The 21,998-nt window shown below is 43.9% G+C and overlaps 1 protein-coding gene across 1 annotated transcript in view; it reads right to left on the minus strand.

Moving 5' to 3' along the window:
- Positions 1-8,202: 8,202 nt before the first annotated feature.
- Positions 8,203-21,998, minus strand: part of CAST (calpastatin) — a 242,816-nt gene continuing 229,020 nt past the window's right edge. Inside the window, exons 35-42 of the mRNA XM_068247496.1 lie at positions 21,621-21,713; positions 19,149-19,250; positions 18,054-18,146; positions 17,905-17,940; positions 14,632-14,727; positions 14,298-14,369; positions 10,927-11,002; positions 8,203-9,261 (exon numbers count right to left, since the gene is read on the minus strand). Of these exons, the coding sequence (XP_068103597.1) occupies positions 10,934-11,002; positions 14,298-14,369; positions 14,632-14,727; positions 17,905-17,940; positions 18,054-18,146; positions 19,149-19,250; positions 21,621-21,713 (561 nt within the window). The 3' untranslated portion in view covers positions 8,203-9,261; positions 10,927-10,933. The remainder of the gene's footprint in view (positions 9,262-10,926; positions 11,003-14,297; positions 14,370-14,631; positions 14,728-17,904; positions 17,941-18,053; positions 18,147-19,148; positions 19,251-21,620; positions 21,714-21,998) is intronic.

Consider the following 21,998-nt stretch of genomic DNA (forward strand, 5'->3'; position numbering starts at 1 on the left):
TTCTACCGCAGCCTCTAGTGTGAAAGAGCCCTAAGGGCTGGTGCACATCAACATTATTCTGATTGTTTTTTAAACCGCTTGCAGGCTGAAAAGCGATTGGCTAATGTATTGCAATGGGATGGTGCACACCAGAGTGGTTTGTTTTTTTCCCCAAACGCAGCATTTTGCGGATTTCTGAGGCGATTCTGCCTCATTAAGTAAAGTGGAAAACCGCTCTGAGAAATGTTAGATCAGAGCGGTTTTTGCTACAGAAGCTGTTCAGTTACAGCTTTACTGTAACATTTAAAATCTGCTACACAAAAACTCTCCAAAAAAAGCTAAGCATGTTTAGAAAAAGTCTCTAAACATGCCTAGAATCGCTCTGAAACACCGCTTCAAAAACTGCTAGCGTTTATTGCGGATCCACTAGTGTTTTTTGGTGTGCACTGGCCCTAAAATGATTTGGCAGGTGTCTGGTGTGTTCCCTTCATGTAAGGAATAAGGGAGTTCACTGAGAGGATGAATCAAAATTTTTGCTCGAACAACTCACGATCTGTCTGGAAGGGTCTAAAGGCTGCTACTAATTATAAGCCCTCCCCCCAATATGCGCCACCCAGCATTGAGCTAGCAGAGAAACTCAGCGAATTCTACTTTAGGTTTTAGGACCACGCGGCACCTGCAGGTCATCAGCTGCTACCCTCCTCCACCCTGGCCCCGGAGGAATGTGTCCTGAGCCTAAGCTCACCCCTTCCAGCTGTGTGTGAGACCGAGGTTATGCGCTACCTGGCAACACTGAATGCCAGGAAAGCCTCTGGTCCGGATGGCGTCTCTCCAGCCTGCTTGAGGACCTGCTCACGACAACTAGCTCCCATCCTAATGGCCATCTTTAACAAGTCACTGCAGGAGGGCAGAGTCCCTGCATGCTTCAAGAGGTCCACCATCATCCCTGTCCCCAAAAAGCAGGGAGTCTCCGACCTGAAAAATTACAGGCCTGTGGCACTAACATCTGTTATCATGAAGACCCTTGAAAGAGTGGCCCTCTCTCTCCTGAAACTCTCCACCATGCCTCTTCTGGACCCCCTTCAGTTTGCGTACAGGGCCAACAGGTCCACGGATGATGCCATAAATATCTGTCTGAAGTATATCAGCTATCACCTAGACAGATCAGACTCGTATGCCAGAATCCTCCTCCTGGACTTCAGTTCAGCTTTTAACACCATATGCCCACGCTTACTTCAGTAGGATCTGGCAGCACTGGGGGTCCACTCAACTCTACGCCTCTGGATTATGGACTTCCTAACCAACAAGTCGCAAATAGTCAAGCTGGGTGACATCTCCTCAAAACAAAGGACTACTAACACAGGCGCGCCGCAAGGCTGTGTCCTGTTGCCGATGCTGTTCTCCCTGTACACGAATGACTGTAGATCTACAGCAGACTCGTCAAGGTCATCAAATTTGCTGATGACACCACCATTGTTGGCCTTGTCACAAACAACAATGAGCAGGCCTATCGCCAGCAGGTTGACAGAATATGTCACTGGTGCAAGGAGAACAGATTGGTCCTCAACACGGCCAAAACTGTAGAGATGATCATAGACTTTAGAAAGAATGCCCCCAAACCACTTCCAATCCACATTGACGGCACTGAGGTGGCAAGAGTTCCCTGTGTTCGCCTCTTGGGCACTACTATCTCCAATGACCTGAGCTGGAAGGCCAACACCAGCTCCACCCTGGTAAAAGCTCAAAAAAGGCTCTTCTTCCTTCGCCAGCTGAAGAAGTTCGGTATGGCCAAAGAGGTTCTGACAAGATTCTACACTGCTCGTCTATTCTGGTCTGGTACGCTGGCTCCTCTGCCAGCGACAGATGCAAATTACAGAGGGTTATCAGAACAGCAGAGAAAATCATTGGGAAACCTCTCCCTCCACTCGAACTCAACGCCACAAGACTGCGCTCTAGAGCCCTGCGGATCACAAGCGATCCATCTCACCCAGGCCACCGCTACTTTAACAGGCTTCCATCAGGCCGGAGGTTTCGGGTCATTGCTACCAAGACCGAAAGGCACAGGAACTCCTTCTTCCCCTCCGCTGTCAACCTCTTAGGGCTCGTTTCCACTGTTGCGACGCGATTTCGCCGGCATTCCGACACTTGTAAAAACGCATGCGGATGCGTTTCCGCATGCGTTTTTACCCGCGATTTTGCATGGCATAGTGCCATGCGAAATTAACCATGACACTGCCAGGGCAAAATAACATTGTAAAAGGTGCGAAATCGCGGGTAAAAACGCATGTAACAAACGCATGCGTTTTTACTATTAAATACATTAGCGGCGATTCGCACGGATTCCTGATGCAGGCAAATTCGGTGGGTCCCGTCGTGCAGATTTGGCCCGCCGCCAAATCGCTCCCGCACGCCGCACATGTGGAAACAGCCCCGGCCACTTCAGTGTAACAAGCGAATCCGCATCTCGTCGCCGCATGCGGATTCGCTATGGTGGAAACGAGCCCTTAAACTCCTCCTAAACTACAGCCACGTACCCCCACTCCACCAGGGTCCCCCTGAACTGTAACTGAAGAGACCTGAAGCTGGGAAACTATACTGTAGCTACTATGTCACCACCTCTTTTGGCTGTCTAGTGTACACGATCTGTCTTGCTGTCCAGTGTCCACGGTCTGTTAGTGTTACTGTCTTATTGTGCTTTTATCTATTGTTTTATTGTAGTATTATCTATTGTCTTATTGTGCTTTTATCCACTGTCTTGCTTTGCTCTGAGTTTGTATGTGCCAAATCCAATTCCGGGCATGACCCAGTCATGCTTGGCGAAATAAATGATTCTGATAAGGAGCATGACCTCTTTATTCCCAGGCCATGCTGCTGGTTTTAGTAGTCCCTCCTCCTGCCTGCAACAAGATGCAGTTCTCGGGAGTCAGAACATCTGATTTGTATTCTGGTTCTTGGCTATCAACACCACAGCCAAGCCACATAAATAAGGAAGTCTAGGCTAGAACAGTAAGCAATAGAAGCCTTTGTATTGTTGAATTACTAACTTCCTTCTAAAAAAGCTTCTTGACAAGAGGCTCTAGGGGGGACCTCAGCACTTTCTGATCAGCCTCATGCCCTGAGGTATAGAGCGGAGATACTCCTGATCTGTGTACTTGTTGCTGGTTCAAGACTTAAACAAAGACTAAAGTTTTATTTTAGAAGCTCTGTAATGGCAGCATCCTTAAATGCATTTTATTTGATTCCTGCACTAATAGTTAACAGTATCCTGAATATGTATTGTGCAAGGCAATCATATTCTGCCATCACTGGAACTATGGCTGAGCATTGTGGAGCAACACAAAGTTCACCATCGGCTATCAGCCACCAGGTACAGTGTGACCCCCCCCCCATCACACAAGGGGGACAGTGATCCACACTCCAATCACACAAGGCTCACTGGACTTTCTTGTTATTGACATAAACCCAGGCACTGTGATCATTCTGATTCGAGAACCAAGCAAGACCAGCCTTCCTCTTCATGGAGGGTCACTGCTGACATGCTCTGGATTTTTGATTATACAATATAATTATTTTGGTGAGTTATGATGTACTGGTAATTAATAGTACTACTTTGTAACAAAAGCCTCAGTAATGATGTAAAAGTATGTAATATACTCCTCAGCTCTAGATTGCAGACTCCACTACCTGGAGATTTATTCACTGCTGTCACCCAGTGCACAGACAATACAAATCCATACATGTGAGGACCATTCACAAACAAGGTGTTATCACTGATCAGAGCTGACCAACGACTTATCAGACTCAAATCAGTTGGATTGACTTGAGCTGCATCTGATTAATCATTGGTCGTCTCTTATCAGTGATAACGTCTTGTCGTTTTGCATGTCTTAATTGACAAAGGATATCTAAATTCAAGTTGTTTGAGAATTATGCATTTAAAAGACTTTTGAGTGTGTGTGGCTTGATATCAGGTGGTTTATAAACCATAAAAGCAAATTTTATTCATGCACAGAGCATACACTAAAAACTGAGCCCAATACTCATTGTGGGCCCTTTTGGGCTCAGTTTTGACAGGGACCCTTCACATAAAACAAACCATATGTAAACAGCAGTACATCAGAAACAAACATCTGGTAGTCAGGATAAGAGCCCAGTCTCCAATTCCCGGCTGGTTTTGGTGTTCTGCCATCATCAGGAGTGATTCTTGTGTGACACCAGAGTGGATTTGGTTACCTTGGCAGCAGGGATACTATACTGAGCTGTAGAGTGCTTGTATTTATATCTACCACTGTGATGTAAAAGTATATTTTGCTCTGCGAATGCTACGCTGCCATACAGTTTATAAATAGTTTTTAGCGCGTTACTAGTTTCTGTTCACATCACTTACTGGGCTAGATTATCACTTTTTAGAAGTTTAGTCACTACTACCTGCAGCAGGGGAACTTTTCATGCGGCAAGAAAGCACAAGCCCCTCCCTCCCAGGAGGCAGCTCTCCAGGCCTGGACACTTGTCAGGATGAGAGAGAGGGTGTCCTCACTGGTCAGACAGCAACACGCTGACTGTTTACAAACATCACATGATACCAGATGATTAAAAACAGCAAAACATATTCCTGACCCCAGAGCTTCAGGCAAACATCTTGTTGAACATGTTAGTGAGTGATTTTATTTTTTATCCCCCAAGAAATTTGATATTTAAGACTGTAAATATGCAACCTTTACAGAGCTAATGTATGCTGTATATTAACATCCCTTGTCAAAAAAATATTATATATATAACAAAATTGTATAGTAAAGTTAAAAAAAGGACTGGTTAAAGATAAATCACACAAAACACCCTAATTAAAAGGTGTTGAAGGGGGTTGAAACTTGAATTAAACAATTTGGGATGGTCAATAAGATGAGCAAATCATTGATGAAACATTTGTACTTTTGGCCTGACATTTTATTTTCACAATGGAAAAACAGAACATTTTTCCCATCTAATATTAAATGCAGCTTTAATGACTGTATTTCTGTAATAAAACTGATTAAGCAATTTAAATGGCACTTAATACACAAATACAATTTAAGTGATTGTGTTTAACAGTATTCCTAATATGTTAAACAAGGGTTTTGCTAAAGTTATTGCTTCCTTATAAAAATAGTTTGACTTTCTCTAGATCAGGCTTTCTCAACCAGGGTTCCCTGGAAACCCAGCGTTCCTCCAGGGCTCTGCAGGGGTTCCTTGGCATTTTCCATATCGTAGAGGAAGTATAACAGAGCACATTATAATAGGGGGTACTGTAAAAAAAAAAAAAAAACAAACATTAAATTAGGGGTCAGAATAATAATGCGCACAGTAGAATGAGTAGCAGTGCAATAGGAGTTAGTGAAATTAACAGCCTCACCTACTTTTAAAGGGACTCAGCAGTGCAGAAACTATGGAAAGATGCATACCATTTTTAATCTCTCTCCTCTTTCCAATGATATATAAACCGCCGCCCTACGCCTTTTAGTTTTCGCTATTTTCGCGATCGAAATCGCGACCGCCGCAATTTCGATTGTGAAAATATCAAACTAAAAGGCTTAGGGCGGCGGTTTATGTGTTGTTGGAAAGAGGAGAAAGAGAGCTTCAAAATGGTATGCATCTTTCCATAGTTTCTGCACTGCTGAGTCCCTTTAAACACCTTAGTGAAAGGGATAGCTGCCATATTTCCTTGTAAGCAATACCAGTTGCCTGGCTGTCCTGCTGATTATCTGCCACTAGTTATTTTAGCACTAGACCAAGCTTGCATATCACAAGTTTGACAGAAGTCTGACTAGATTAGCTGCACGCTTGCTTCAGGTTCAGGCTTTACAACTGAGCAGAATGTGCACTGCATGTCTAAAGAGCTACATCTGCCCACAGCCTTTATTTCAACTGTGATTTATTATTCTGCCTCTGAAAAGCATCACCTTTTGTTTTTGAAGAATAAAAAAAAGGTTACGATAGTTACCAGTGATGTGAGCAATGCACAGATCTGTATTCAGCAGCTGTATCTTCTGCAGGGTGGCTGGTTTGGTTGCTGTGTTTTCACTTTTTTAAATTTTGTGTTTTAGGTTTTGACCCATCGGTCAGGCTGGTATTGAACTACTTGAATTTTTTTTTTTTTTTGTAGATTCCTGTAATTCTTTCGCTTTGTGCTTTATAAATAAACTTGTGTGCCTTCCTCATTAGTACTTTTTTTTTTAATGTCCTAAATCTGTAAAAAGTTTATCTTAACATTTGTGGAGTCTGTACCTTAGATATGACTACCGGTTGAGTGTAGAGCGGGTGGGCAAGCTTTGATTTGGTGGCCCCTCTCCTCCCTCCACGCAGAGTTGTGAGTGGTCTGTAATGACAGATTTAGCTCGCCCAATCACAGCTTCCAGCATGGATCTCCATGGCCACAGCGGTGTCATGTGACACGCTGGCACGTGTGACGGTGGGTCACATGACGATGCCACTGTGGCCATGGAAATTGCCACTGGAAGCTGTGATTGGGCGAGCTGAATTTGTCATTACGCACCGCAGGCTGGATTCAAAGTACTAATGGGCTGGTTATGGCCTTTAGGTTGCTCAGCTCTGGTGTAGGAGGTTGAGAGCGGAAATGCCAACTAAATTCTATTGTATTGATAGGAGTAGAGGTGGCCAGTGAGATGCAAGTAACTGAGTTGATGCAAATTGTGTACACAAATTCATGCAGCTTGAAAATGGACCAATCAATTTCCACTCTATTGCCTTTAAATGAGCATGAGGAATACAACTATTTTAGAAATCTGATCTTTACATTTGACAGAATTTGTGTACAATGCATAAAGTCAATTTTCACAGTTTCATCATAACCCTACTTCAGGTATGAGGTGGCACCACTTGTTTTTATTCAGGTATTGGCACTTTTAACCTCCTTGGCGATAACCCCTTTGCTAGCTGCGTGTTTGGTCTGATTGCCGCTGCCGATGCGCCGCGATACAGCCCCCCCCCCCCCCCCCCCCCCGCGCAGCCTGGCCAATCGCCGCCAGGCTGCACTATGGGGTGGATTAGGACTCCCTGTGACATCACGACGTCGGTGTTCAAACGGGATTTCCTTATGGGCAAGCGGCGCCGGCGCCGATCGGTGAATACGGGGGAACGCCGCAGGGAGGGGGGGAAGCATGTAGCTGGCGCTATGCTAGCTACATGCTAAAAAAAAAAAAGTGAAAAAAAAAACCCTCCCGCGGCCGCACAAATCATACCGCCAAGGAGGTTAAAGGACAACTGAAGTGAAAGGTAAATGGAGGCTGCAATATTTCATGTTAAACAAAACCAGTTGCCTGGCAGCCGTATTGATTTATTTGGCTGCAGTAGTGTTTAAATAACACCAGAAACAAGCATGCAGCTAATCTTGCCAGATCGGACAATGTCAAACACCAGATCTGCTGCATGCTTGTTCAAGGTCTATAGCTAAAAAAGTATTAGAGGGAGAAGATCAGCAGGGCAGCCAGGCAACTGGTATTGTTTAAAGTGGACCTAAACTCAGAACCTCCTCTCTGCTCTTAAAGATACACAACAGTATAATAACCTTTAAAGAATACCATTTTTGTTACAGCTGATACAAATCCTGCAATAAATCTGCAGTGTCTCTACTTCCTGCTTTCATGGAAGGAAACATTAACATCCTGTGCTTTCAAATGACCCTCTCTGTTGTGGCAGTCAACTGACACAGCTGAGGGATTACAACAGCAACATGGCACATTTATATTCGCGATTTTCTCCTGGTGAACTTGAAGCGCCAGAGCTGCAGCCACTAGGACGCGCTCTATAGGCAGTAGCAGTGTTAGGGAGACTGAATCTGATTTGAGTAGAATATAGAACTCATCATACATGGAGGAAAAAAGCTGAGCACAAGTGGCTTCATTCTAGTGGACATGCCAGGACTCGTGCATGCCCAGTCCAGATGTCCTCGCCCATGGGCAGGAGCACAGTTGAACTCGGCTCTGGAACGGTGGGCTTTATGAGGATGAGCGAACCTCTGGACCATCCAGAAACTTCCTACTATTGAGGTAAGTATCTAACCCGCTCCTCCCCTCAAGGTTTGTTTCATTTAAAACAGGATGTTTAGCTGGAGACTAATGTATAAGAGGGTAAACCATGAACACTCAGCAAAGGATGTCGCCCTATTATATGTTTACTTATGAGGCGGGAGTTGAGCTTTAAAATGAACAGAAACAACAATCCACCGCGTTTCTTTTAACAAAGTTTATTTCCAATAGTGTTCCACAATTATAAGTCTTGAGCAAAACAGCCCTGGTATCATTCAGCTTGTATTGACATTCCTCACTATGCGGGCAAGGAAAACCGGAGCTAACCCGATGCAAAATGGAGCAGCTGCTCACCGCAACCAATCAGAATGCTTGATCTGGGCATCTGCTCCACATGTACTCCAGTGTGGCTCCATTTTCCTTTGCACAAGTTGTAATAAATCTGCCCTTTGTGTTCTGATTGAGGTACATCCAGTACTAGAGTTTAAAAAGAATCATCTTTGCATAGCAGTCAATGTGATAGAACAAATCAGTATGTACAGTTTCCTTCTGTAGGAATCAGTGCAACCATCGTGTGTAAAAATAGGACTGTTTCATATATGCAAAACTATAAAGGCCTGCCCATGCCGGAGGAAGCATTCTTTCATATACACAAGGATCAGGGCTTTCGCGAGTAGAAAAGGCACAGTTCATGTAAACACAGAGGAGCTTATTAAGTAACAGTTGAAAAGACATGTTGGGTAGCAAACTTAAATAACCAATCAGAAGAGTTTATGAGTCTGTGGGCTGAAGCTGCTGCTCACTTCTGATTGGCTGTTATAAGTTGCATCGCCCCAATGCTCTCACACTGTTATTAAATAAACCCCAAGACAGGTCGGAACTTATTTTAGTGATTAGCACGCAAACCCCTTGCAACACCAAAACATTAACATACACACTGGTAAACTCTCACCAGGAATATAGTAATCTACATATTACCAGTTACCTCATTCACACTTCCTGACTGCTTAGAAACTATGTGCAAAGATTGCTGCCTTTATTTCAGGACATAAACATTCCATTACAGCTATAGAAGCTCCGCCCCTGCAAATAATCTGAAGAGAAGTGAAAAGATGAGAGGTTGCCATAGGAATAAAAAGTTTGTAAAGACACTTTGGAAGGCCTTGGGATCCGGGGAGAGGGGACCGTGGAAGCCGTGTCACACAGCTGTATGAGCATTTGTTCTTCCCGAGCAGTTACTATACAGAGACTGTACACACATCTGAAAGCAAGCACAAAGGGAAGCAGGTTAAAAAATTACATAGAACAATCAAAGCTTTATTGTCTAATTGTAACAGCGCAGAGACCTCATATTTGAACCCGTTTTAAGTACTTGTTGGGTGCATTCAGCGATGCTTTACAATGCCTACAACTAGTTATACTGCAACAAAACCCGCTGCACATAGGTGGTGCATTTCAGTGCCGTGGCAATGCGCCGGTTACACTTTACTGCAATGCACAACTGTGAACGGGGGTTTGATGGTCATGTCACGCAAGCTACTTAGTTGCTTCGGGCTGTTAACTAAAGCATGGTGCTAACTGCATTAAGTGACACCAGGATTAATATACTTACTTATTGAAAAAGTACTGACACACCAAAAACTCTAACCTGGGACCGTGAGGGCACTGGGAAGAGAAAATGCAACTGCACAAACCAAGTTTACCACAGAATATTCTGTAGGAAAGCAGTGGGGATTTAGACAAAAAAGGCCCAATCCAATTCACTTTTCCTCTTAAGTTTTTTCATTAGAGATAATTTTTCATCTCCTCTTTGAAATAACTTTAGCACTCTGCAAATGAAAAAGTACCAAATAGTAGTCAAATTATCCCGAGTATTTCTGGCTTGCTGGTGGCTTAGAAGGCATTTTATTTATAATGTGAATAGATCACTAGTAGAAAACTCAGGATAAAAAGTGAATTGGACCTGGCCCAAAGTGTCTTTCCTTTGGAACAATAATTTGATCATCTTATCGGCTTGGGGAATGCTTAGTACACACAATGCAAGTTTCTGTCAGATTGACCGTCGAATCTATTATTTCGGACAGGTCCAATATGATTTATGATCATTTTTGTATAGAAATGATCGGAAAATCAGAAAAAAACTACTGGAAATCAGATAGGTCTGTCAGAAATAAACGATTCGATTGACAATCTGACAGAAAATTGCATTGTGTGTACCAGGCACAACCTGGTAACCAATAGAAGAAGATATGGTGATCTGCAATTTTTTAATCATTATTTACGCATCAGCAGAAAAAAGTGCAGTCCTCAGTCTGGTCCAGTGGGGGGCACTGCTGCTGCCCTTGTACTGCATTATTAGCCTCCAACATTTTATCTGCATAGAAATTAAATATTTCAGAAGGCAGACAATGAAGGTAGAATTACTAATGTTGGGATTTACACAGAAATAGGTTAATTATCTCAAAGGTAATAAATGAAACTGATCTGATAGCACATTGGGCCTGATTCACAAAAGGGTGCTAACACAGTTAGCACGCATAAAAGCTTTGGACATAGAAACTAGGGTGCTAAGTAGTTTGCATGTCCATGTTGGTTAAGTTGGTGCGCCCGTTAAGTTGGTGCGCCCGAAACGTCACACCGCTCGTGTGTAAAATTGCTTATTAGGATATTTTGCACACGAACGGTGCGACGTTTTGCACGCCCCGGGCTAACCTTTGTGCACGCAATCGCTTGCGCACATATTAGCGCGTAAAGCGGCAATTTTCGCGTCCTAAGTGCCTTTTCACTGGCGTGCTAACACTTAGCACCCTTTAGGGAATCAAGGCTATTGTATCTAGTGGTAGCTACTTGTTGCATTGCACTTTTACATTGCCTTGCTTGCTGGTTTGTCTGATTCAGAGCACACATAGCTGGAGCTTCCACTTACCATTGACCTAACTCCTTCCTGTCTTTGGGGCGCTGGGAGGTGCACTGGGCTTTGTAGAGGAGCTCTGACTTGTAGACTGAAATACAAAACACAACAGATTTACTGTAGGGAGGATTGTAATAATCTTCAGAAAAGGTGTAATGGCATATGTGCTGTGTACAGGAGCTCTGAGGAGCCATACACACAGCAGGGAAACCTCTGATAAATACTGACATGCTACTGTGGAAAATGAGACTCACCATCTCAATGCAGAGCCATAACTCCTGTACACACATGTCCAGGCCAAGTCACGTTAGACGCCACAATCATGTACACCCCATGTTAATATATGGAGAGGCTAAGACAATCCTGTGGCCACTAAATCTCCTCGTAGTGGCACCTTAAAGCAAGCACCATAATAACTTAAAGTGAAAAACATTTTTAATATACAGTATACTTACCTCAGTGTCCTAGAGATTCTTCAGAACCCTACAGGCTAACTTATTTGTCCAGCGTCCCGTCCATCTTGCAACTGTATGCCCCGTTCCTGCTAGCAATTGGACCAGATGGATCCCAACGCATGCACAGAACACTCTATAATCGCACAGCTGATTACAGTAGCTATGGCTGAGAGCATCCTGGCCATGTGTAGTTTGGCAAAAAAAATCTAAACTGCGCATGCCCAGGACACACCCGGTGAACGCTAGTAGAGAGAGGGCACACAAATGGAGTTCCAAACAGGGCAATTAGCAGCAAGACAAGGAGATGGCCGGAAAAACGAAGTATCCTATAGGGGCCTGAAGAGTCGTATCCTATAGGGGCCTGAAGAGTCTCTAGAACACCCAGGGAAGTGTAGATTAACTTTCTTGCACCTCGGATTCACTTTAAAACCTCAAGCCCCCTTCAAGCTGTGGGCTCCCTAGCCATCTCTCCAGGCCGATCCAATCATCCGCTGGCTGTCCCAGTATATTTTTCAGTCTTGCTCTGTCGCCCTTAAACTCCTCATTGCCAGGAGGGTTTTGCATGCGCGAGTGAAAGATATTCCAGGACGTCCAAGCGGATGATCAGAGTGGCCCTGGGGAGATGGCAAGGGAGCCCACAGCCTGAAGGAAACCCCAGGTAATTATATATACTTTCACTTAAATTGTCTCAGGTATACTTTAAAAGGAAATAAATATGACAGCCTCCATATCCCTCTTACCTCAGGTTCTTTTTTAAATAATGCAAATTGCCTGGCTGTCCTCTGCTGATTCTATTACTTTAATAATTTTAGCCATAGCCCATGAACAAGCATGCAGATCAGGTGCACTGACTGGATTAGCCATATGCTATTTTCAGGTGTGTGATACAGACAATACTGCAGCCAGAGATCAGCAGGACTGCCGGGCAACTGGTATACTTTAAAATTAAATCAATATGGAAGCCTCCATATACAGTGGGTTGCAAAAGTATTCAGCCCCCTTGAAGTTTTCCACATTTTGTCACATTACTGCCACAAACATGCATCAATTTTATTGGAATTCCACGTGAAAGACCAATACAAAGTGGTGTACACATGAGAAGTGGAACAAAATCATACATGATTCCAAACAATTTTTACAAATAGATAACTGCAAAGTGGGGTGTGCGTAATTATTCGGCCCCCTGAGTCAATACTTTGTAGAACCACCTTTTGCTGCAATTACAGCTGCCAGTCTTTTAGGGTATGTCTCTACCAGCTTTGCACATCTACAGACTGAAATACTTGCCCATTCTTCTTTGCAAAACAGCTCCAGCTCAGTCAGATGAGATGGACAGCGTTGTGAACAGCAGTTTTCAGATCTTGCCACAGATTCTCGACTGGATTAAGATCTGGACTTTGACTGGGCCATTCTAACACATGGATATGTTTTGTTTTAAACCATTCCCTTGTTGCCCTGGCTTTATGTTTAGGGTTATTGTCCTGCTGGAAGGTGAACCTCCGCCCCAGTCTCAAGTCTTTTGCAGTCTCCAAGAGGTTTTCTTCCAAGTTTGCCCTGTATTTGGCTCCATCCATCTTCCCATCAACTCTGACCAGCTTCCCTGTCCCTGCTGAAGAGATGCACCCCCCGAGCATGATGCTGCCACCACTATATTTGACAGTGGGGATGGTGTGTTCAGAGTGATGTGCAGTGTTAGTTTTCCGCCACACATAGCGTTTTGCATTTTGGCAGAAAAGTTCTATTTTGGTCTCATCTGACCAGAGCACCTTCTTCCACATGGTTGCTGTGTCCCACACATGGCTTGTGGCAAACTGCAAATGGGACTTCTTATGCTTTCTGTTAACAATGCCTTTCTTCTTGCCACTGTTCCATAAAGGCCAACTTTGTACAGTGCATGACTAATAGTTGTCCTATGGACAGAGTCTCCCACCTGAGCTGTAGATCTCTGCAGCTCGTCCAGAGTCACCATGGGCCTCTTGACTGCATTTCTGATCAGTGCTCTCTTTGTTCGGCCTGTGAGTTTAGGTGGACGGCCTTGTCTTGGTAGGTTTACAGTTGTTCCATACTCCTTCCATTTCTGAATGATCATTTGAACAGTGCTCCGTGGGATGTTCAAGGCTTTGGAAATCTTTTTGTAGCCTAAGCCTGCTTTAAATTTCTCAATAACTTGATCCCTGACCTATCTTGTGTGTTCTTCGGACTTCACGGTGTTGTTGCTCCCAGTATTCTCTTAGACAACCTCTGAGGCCCTTACAGAGCACCTGTATTTGTACTGACATTAGATTACACACAGGTGCACTCTATTTAGTCATTAGCACTCATCAGGCAATGTCTATAGGCAACTGACTGCACTCAGATCAAAGGGGGATGAATAATTATGCACACCCCACTTTGCAGTTATTTATTTGTAAAAAATGTTTGGAATCATGTATGATTTTCGTTCCACTTCTCATGTGTACACCACTTTGTGTTGGTCTTTCATGTGGAATTCCAATAAAATTGATTCATGTTTGTGCAGTAATATGACAAAATGCAGAAAACATCAAGGGGCCGAATACTTTTGCAACCCACTGTACATCTCACTTCAGGTTCCCTTTAACTAATGTTGCCCTTTATAGCAAGTAAAAGTCAAATTTATCACTATCATCTGTCATTTGGTTTGGAAAAGTCAGAACTAAAACAACGGCCCTGAATTTTGGGAAAACTTGGCAAGCTATCCCATAATGCCCTAGTCCAGTCCAGTAACCAATCAATGGCCAGAGTAAAGAAGGGGTCTCTAGAAACCATGTTTGTGGTGACAGACATCCTAGAAGGCTCTTTTATGGCCCAGACCTGAATTTACCAGTAATATAAAAAAATAATTTAGTAAAATGAAAAAGCTATGCAGACAAAGTAAGAGAAGATCGGTATTCCCCCGGTTTATTGGTGTACCTTTGAAGCATCTGCAGTCTTTTCTGTCGGCTTTACCGCTGGTGCACTACTGACGCTTTTCTCTGTCTTGTCCTGGGTTACAGAAAACAATGTAACATACACACGTTATTGCGGCCGGCCTCATTAATAAATATTTAATAATTTGCTATGCTGGCTCTCAATCACTAAATATCAACCAGCTTCCCAGAATCCCCTTCAGGAAGTCTGTGGTGAAACTCCGAATATATACTGGATTTTAAAAAGCATTTAATGGAATCTAACTTTGTAAAGCGCATATATAGAGCTTCTCATAAAGATTTGTCTACAGATGGGAAAGGCCTATAGTAGCGAATACCTTTGCAGAACTCTTTGCTTTGTCAGTTGAGCCGGTGTCACAAGAGGCAAGACCGCTGGACAGAGCATCAATAGCTGAATTTTCATCCAGGGATTTCTGGAAGAGAAGATGTTTAACATTTATGATTAGGCTCTTCAAGTCTTCCTCAGTTTCAGCCATCAGAGTGGCATCATCGGCAGAACTCAGATTGTTGATATCGCTGCCCGCTTTCCGCATTACATATTCAGCATGTAAGTTAAATAAATAGGGAAACAATATTCAGCCTCGTCACAATCCATTGCGAATTCTGAACCCGTTATTCCATACTCCGTTCCAACTGTTGCTCCATTTTGAGCACTCTACATGCAAACCAAGAAGCAAGAACTGCCTGATGTGAAAACTGGTTTTAGAAGAAGGAGAGACTCAAGAGACCATATTGCCAGCATTCCATGGATTAAAAAAAAAGGGGGATGTAGATTTGGATTCAAGTGTGGGGTATTGTGGGACTACAGTGGTTCCACTTTTTGGAGGTGCTAAACTGAATGTATGTAGGATACAGGAGTAGCGTAGAAAAGGGCTAGAAAGACCCGCAGAATACTAAATAGCATCTAAGGGGGATAAAAATCCCCAACTTTCTTCTTCAGGAAAACTCTCCCTCCCCTCCCCTAATGTATCTTGATCTACATATATATATTATATTTCCCCCTTCTTTTTAGCTATAACTTCTTTGTACAAAATAAGTATTTTTTACCTTTTACAGAATAAAAATGTGGTTTTTAATTGAGAAACTTTTGATCTTAGTAGCAGATGTCTTCAGCTGAGTTTAGCACCACCCAGCGGTTTTCTGAAGTTTCCACTAATAAGTTGGAACCAGAGAACTACGGTGGGACGCATAACCACTTCCTCTTCCTGTTTTGACTGAGTCACGCGTCACATGCGGATAAAAGTATGCATGCGCACAATTCTTTTGTATGCGTCATGCGGATATATGGACGCGTGCGCACAGGACGCAATATAGGACAGGAAGTGACGTTTTTTAGCGGCGTGACGTACGCGGAAGTCGGAGCGGACGCCCGATACTATTTAAGAGCACAACAATTGGCTGCACGCCGCGCACGGAGCCTCAGAAGAAGCTCACTTGAGCGAAACAGCTGTCAGGCGGACCGCTGCTCCCACACTGCCCTACAGCAAGCATCTCAAGGGTATGTTTTCTATGCATCCATTTACAATGTGTATGAGCCTGTTTGCATGATCAGCAATCTAGATACAATAAAGAAGGACTTCTGCTTAACCTCAGATGTAGTGCTGGATGAATCCATTTCTCTACTGCATGTATTCCATGGATAATGCAGAAAGCAAGGGAATTCCATAAGACTGTCTACTTTTGCTATATTGACTATTCAAAAGCTTTTGACTGTGTAGATCATGATAGACTGTGGCAAATTCTCATGGAAATGGGGACACCAGGCCATCCTATTTGCCTTTTGAGGAATCTATATGCAGACCTCCTTACTACATTACTAGAAACGTTTACATGGCCGGATTTCAGGCAAGGCCAAAAAGGCCATGGCCTAGGGCACCAGGAAGGGGGTGGGAGGGGGTTGCAGCAGGCTGGCAAACTCCAGTAGGTAAACTGCCAAATATGTGGACCACAGCAGTAAGCGCCTGTAACAAACATTCCGCTAGATCTGGCCCTGCTTCCTCCACAGGGCCAGGTGGCTATAGACAGCTGGGTCTGGGACGAAGGGGCAGCCAAAGGGGACAGTTTACAGTCTGTGACCTGAGCTGTCAATGTCACTGCCAGCTGCTCTTTAAATCCAACTCCACTTTGCACCCAGCTCCAACCTATCAGAGCTGTGGAGAGGCAGGAAAGTTTGTTTGTCCTGTCATATGTGACTCAGCACTGATGAGGCTGACAGATAGGTCAGAGAAACTCCAGGGTGTAGGTGCAGATAGAGTGACCTCCATAAATAAAAACCGTGTGCCCACCGCCTGATGAGAGACTGACCAGGGGCTTGGAACTGAAGCAGATGAGGAGAGGAGAGACAAGGACATATACAAATTGTGTGTCTTAAATACACGGATTTCCGGGACCAGTGAAAGTGTATGTATGAGGGGAGGGGAGGGTTGGCTAGGGGGAGGCTGGTCATAGTGGCCTTGGGACGTAAAAACTACAAATCCAGCCCTGCATTTCTAGGGAGACAGTTTTGTGATGAAGCGTACTGGACAAATGCTCAAATTAAGGGTCAAATCTACCCCAATAGGCTGTAGCATCGCTGAGAACTATAAAGAATTAACAGATTATAAACGTCAAAACTGATGAGTTTTAATCATGAATTTTTAGGGAGATGGTGTTCCCTTCTAGTTTAGATACCTCCATTGTAATTCTAGTTCAGCTGTACTGAGTGAGCCCATTCCCCTGGGTGTGATGTTAATCTCACATAAGGTGCGTTCATTCTCTATGATGATAACTTGTGAGAGATGCTGGCCCACAACACTGCGGTCATACTCATTCACCACTGAAGTTTGGTCTCAGATAGTTTCTATCTTCTGGTGTCCAGATTACTGACATTTGGGATCGAGGCTTTGACCTTGTTTGTTCCCTTTGATTCTACCCATTACATGGACTTGCATAGTGCAACGCTGACAGTTTAAGGCTAGGTCCACACTAGACACAGTTGCAGGACGGACACTGCAGTCCGGATCAGGGGAAGTACCACCGTACTGCAAACTGATGAAAGTGCATCAGTTTTGCATCAGTTTCCGTTCAGTTTTTTCCTGACAGAAAACGCCTCTATCATTAGGAAAGAGTGGGAGGATTTTTTTGGGCCAATCATAAAGGTCAGGCTATCCGTTTTCACATCAGTTTTTTGCCTGTGGAGCTGGAGATGTGTTTTCTCATTGCTTTTCACTACCCCTGCGTGTATCCGTGGTCCTGATCCGTTGCGTGAAAATGCAGCAGATCCGGACCTTCCGTTCAGGTTTTGAAAACGGGTCCCCGCAAACGCAGACGGATCCGTTTTTTTACTTGTATGAGGCTGGCTGCTATTTTGAACATTAGTATCCGGGACTCCCGTTTTTCATCAGGTTTGAAAAACGCAGCCACAGATACGTTTCCGGACCTAGTGTGGACCAGGCCTTACTGTGTTTTCATAGACACAATGCAAGCAAGCTAAAGTGTTTGTCAGAATCAATGCAATGCATGAGGCTGACTTAAGAGTTACTTTTTTGTCTTGTTATAAGTGAAGTTTAGCTTTGAATCTTTTTCTAGATGAATGGAAAGGGTATATTTACCTCAGGCTTCACCTCTTCTGGTTTTGCAGGTTTTCCCTGTGAATTAAAATGTAAATATTATTTGAATGTCTTGGAATGACACAGACAGATAGACAGACACACACACACACACACACACTCCTCAAATGAATATACGGATACAAAATTACCTGATCTTTACCATCCAACAAGTGTCGGTATTCAGGTGGGATTGTGTCATCTCTGTCCCCAAGCTTTTCAATGTGTTTTTCTTTTACCTTTTCCTAATTAGAAGATAATATAGTTTCATAACTAAGTCCTGCAGATAAATATGCAATTATAACACGTGCGTTCCCAAATACAACCACAAGGTGGTGCAGTGCAAAGAAGCCATAGTAATATCCAGTCTAACTGATAGATAGACTTCCATGTGGCAAGAAGACCTTCTATCTGTTTATATGGGCTCCGTTGCAACGTGAAACACCTGTTGGTAAAGGCTTTCGTGGAAGCGGTTCGCCTCCGAATAAAAAAATAACCACTGAGCTAGTCTCGGGATGAGACTGACTGGATTACTTGGCATCCTCCCTCTCCTGTCACCCCCACATGACTGTGTACAGACCCGGGCAGACATACAGAGATCATTGCATGACGTAGTTGGGGGAGGGGGGAACTGGGCACTTGTGGGCTAGCAGTGTACAGAGAATGGTCAGCTGCTGGAACCTGGCAACCTAGAACCATTAGCATATGCAGTTGTTTGTAATGCTTAACACTATGCATCCTTAACTATATAGTGAGCCTTTATTATAGTCCCACTTCAGACCTATCCAGAAGTAGCACATACTGGTGTAAATGCAGAGAGCTGGTTAATAGACTGATCTGATGACCCTGGAGCCAGTATGTGTTACATGACAGCATAATCTTACCAGTGATTTGCTCTGTGACAGGCTCTCTGTCAAATGTGAGAGGACTAAAAACAACCGAGGATATTATTAGTGAGCAGCAAGCTTCAATATGGGAATACTATACTGGTGTGCAATGTGAACATGTAGACGCTGGAGATCAAGAACAGCTGTGGAGAATTACAGACCAGCATTCAAGCCCGATTCTTGTCCGGTAACCAGGAACTTATATATGTGGGATAACATGCATATGGGGTCACAGGAAGTGGGTATGGGGAAGAGGCGTTAGATGTTGCTCACCAAGTAACACAAAGTTCTATAGCAGCAGGTAATTTGCATTGTCAGATAAGGTTACCCAGAGTGTGACTTTGCCACGCTGTTACTGACCTTCACTACATCCACTATAGGCTTCTTGTCATCGGGGTCCTCTTGTCTTGTCCCCAGAGAACCAGAGAGCAGGTCTAATGCATCATCGGGTATCTGTGCACCCTGCAAACAAATACTCCACAAGTGAGCACAAGGGAACTTCAGCAACACATTCTCCAACCGATCCCCAGCGCACTCTCCAATCCAACCAATGTATATTACAGGACAACGGAAGCAAGAGGGATATGGAGGGTGCCAGATTTACAGTATGTCCTTTTAAGCAATACCAGTAGACTGGCTGTTCTGCTGATCCTCTGCCTCTAATGCTTCTAGCCACAGCCCCTGAACAAGCATGCAGCAGATCAGGCGTTTCTGACATTATTGTCAGATCTGACAAGATTAGCTGCATGCTTGTTTCTGGTGTTATTCAGACACTACTGCAGCCAAATAGATCAGCATGGCTGCCAGGTAACTGGTATTGTTTAAAAGGATATAAAGAAGTCAGCCTCCACAGTCTTCTCACTTCAGTTGTCCTTTAAATAATGTAATGGAAAAGACATGCTAGACTATAGCAAATGTTCTTACGTAATGTTACTGAAATCCGCTAATGAATTCTGATTGGCTACTTTGGATAACTGATCCTGATAATATTTTGCTGCCTCTTTGGAGAAGATACTTATGCATTCTGACAGACGTATTTAATAACAAGTAGGTCAGCAATGGTAATGTCCAAAGTGCGAGTAACAAATACCAGCTAAACACATTTCCTTTTATGTCCATTTTCAGATTTGTTTCTGAAGAGGACTCTACACCATACAACCTTGTCCAATCTTACTGAGGGATTTTATTAAAGTGTATTAAAGCGGACCTGAACTCAGAACCTCCTCTCTGCTCTAAAAGATACGCAGCAGCATAATCACCTTTAAAGAAAAATTGTTTTTGTCACAGCTGAAACAAGTCCTGCAATAAATATGCAGTGTGTCTACTTCCTGCTTTCATGGAAGCAGCCATACTGTTAACATCCTGTGTTTACAAATTAGCTGCTCTGCTGAGGCAGCCAGCTGGCACCACTGAGAGATCAAATTACACTGGTGATTAGACACAGATGAGGGTGGATTAGACAGGCTAAACTCTCTAAATACACACAAGGTGCATTTGTCTCTGTTTTCCTTTTGTCCTGTGCAAGAGTTCAGGTCCACTTTAAGTCGGTTCAGCCTTATATTACACAGTGTATGGCCAGCTTAAACGTGGCCACACATCTATCAATTTTACGGCCCAATCTACCATCCAATTCAATCATTTTATCAAAACTGATGAAAATCGGTGCCGCAATAAGCATGCCCAATTGACTACTCAACCAAATTGGGGCCAAAATTGGTCAACTGTTAGATCGAGTATGCTGAGAAATCTCAGGCCGTCGCGGTCGATCAGATGTGCAGTGGTAACTGTTTGCGATATTGCGATGAACGACGAATGCCTGAGCCATCCGCCCGCTGTTCCCCCAAGCTTGTGTGTGATGTCACACGCGCCACGTACTACACATGCCTACCACATGGTGGCTGTGAGTGACGGCAGTGCTCTGGGGGAGGGACGAGACCGGGAGCAGATGGAGAGTTGTGGCCACTGGAGCAGATTATATTTTAATGCACGGACACTGGGGGGGGGGCCACATTAATATTTAGGGGGACAGTGGTTGGGTGGCAGAGGCAGCATCACAAGGCCAAGAGATTTCATGCTGAAATTGATCAGGAATCAGTCTGGGGTGTATGGGCAGCTGACAGACCTCTCCATTATCAGATTTGATCAGAGAGAGATCTGTCTCTTGGTCGATCTGCCCATACATTGCTAGATGTAGGAGCACCATAACAGCTAAGAGACCCATGGATATGACAGTAGACCTGTCTGGCCACTATCAGCCACACTGGGCAATGATCTTCTCGTTATGGGTGCCTCTTGCAGATGTGGTTACATTCTTGATGAACAAGATAATGTTTCAGATAAGGGCGGATTCACTAAACCCCCAATAAATCCCCTGTGCACAACCATTCTACTGGCATTTACGCAGGTAATTTAGCACACGTTACACATATAGAGCAATTCACATTATGTAACGTGTACGTTGCTTCTTTGTGTTTGTTCACAGAAATGTTACTGGGATATAGTGAATCATCCCCTAAGTGTCCAATAACCAATGTATTCTCCTGTAGTTAGTTACTGATGCAGCATTGTGAAGGACAGCTCTTTTCAAGCATAGATATGTACAGCCCAACCCATCGGCATATGGGTGTCTGCCTAGTGCAGGATATGATGAGAGTCATCTGCAAGATGCAGCTTGTTGCTCTGCTGGATGAGTATGGACTGTCAGAAAGCAGCAACGGTTGCAGTGATGCAAAGGACACATTCATAGATGTACAGGAGATACAATGCAAAGACAACTAAGACCTCATACATCACTTGAGATCGTATCTAAAAACTAAAACCTAAAGAACTCACTGAGTTTGCAGGTGATTGTGGAGCTCCAGACTGTACAGATGAAGCTTTGGAACAGGACACAACCTCTTCAGAGCCAGACATTCCAGAAACTTTCTATAAACAATTAAGGGTATATTCATGATGCCATCAAATACCAAACACTGCTAGAGCTAAAATGACAGGTGCAGAGGTGGAGGGAGAGGGGAGCAGCATGGAACATACCATCGAGGACGATGATATATGATGACAGATGCAGGGGGTGGAAAGAGAGAGGAGCAACATGGACCATACCACTAAGGACGGTAACGACTGGTACAGAAGTAGAGGGCAAGGGGAGACGCATAGAACATACCACTGAGGACTGTAAGGACAGGTGCAGCAAGAGGGGAGCAGCATGGA

Source organism: Hyperolius riggenbachi, chromosome 1 (genome assembly GCF_040937935.1).
Source record: "Hyperolius riggenbachi isolate aHypRig1 chromosome 1, aHypRig1.pri, whole genome shotgun sequence".
Taxonomy (NCBI): Eukaryota; Metazoa; Chordata; class Amphibia; order Anura; family Hyperoliidae; genus Hyperolius; species Hyperolius riggenbachi.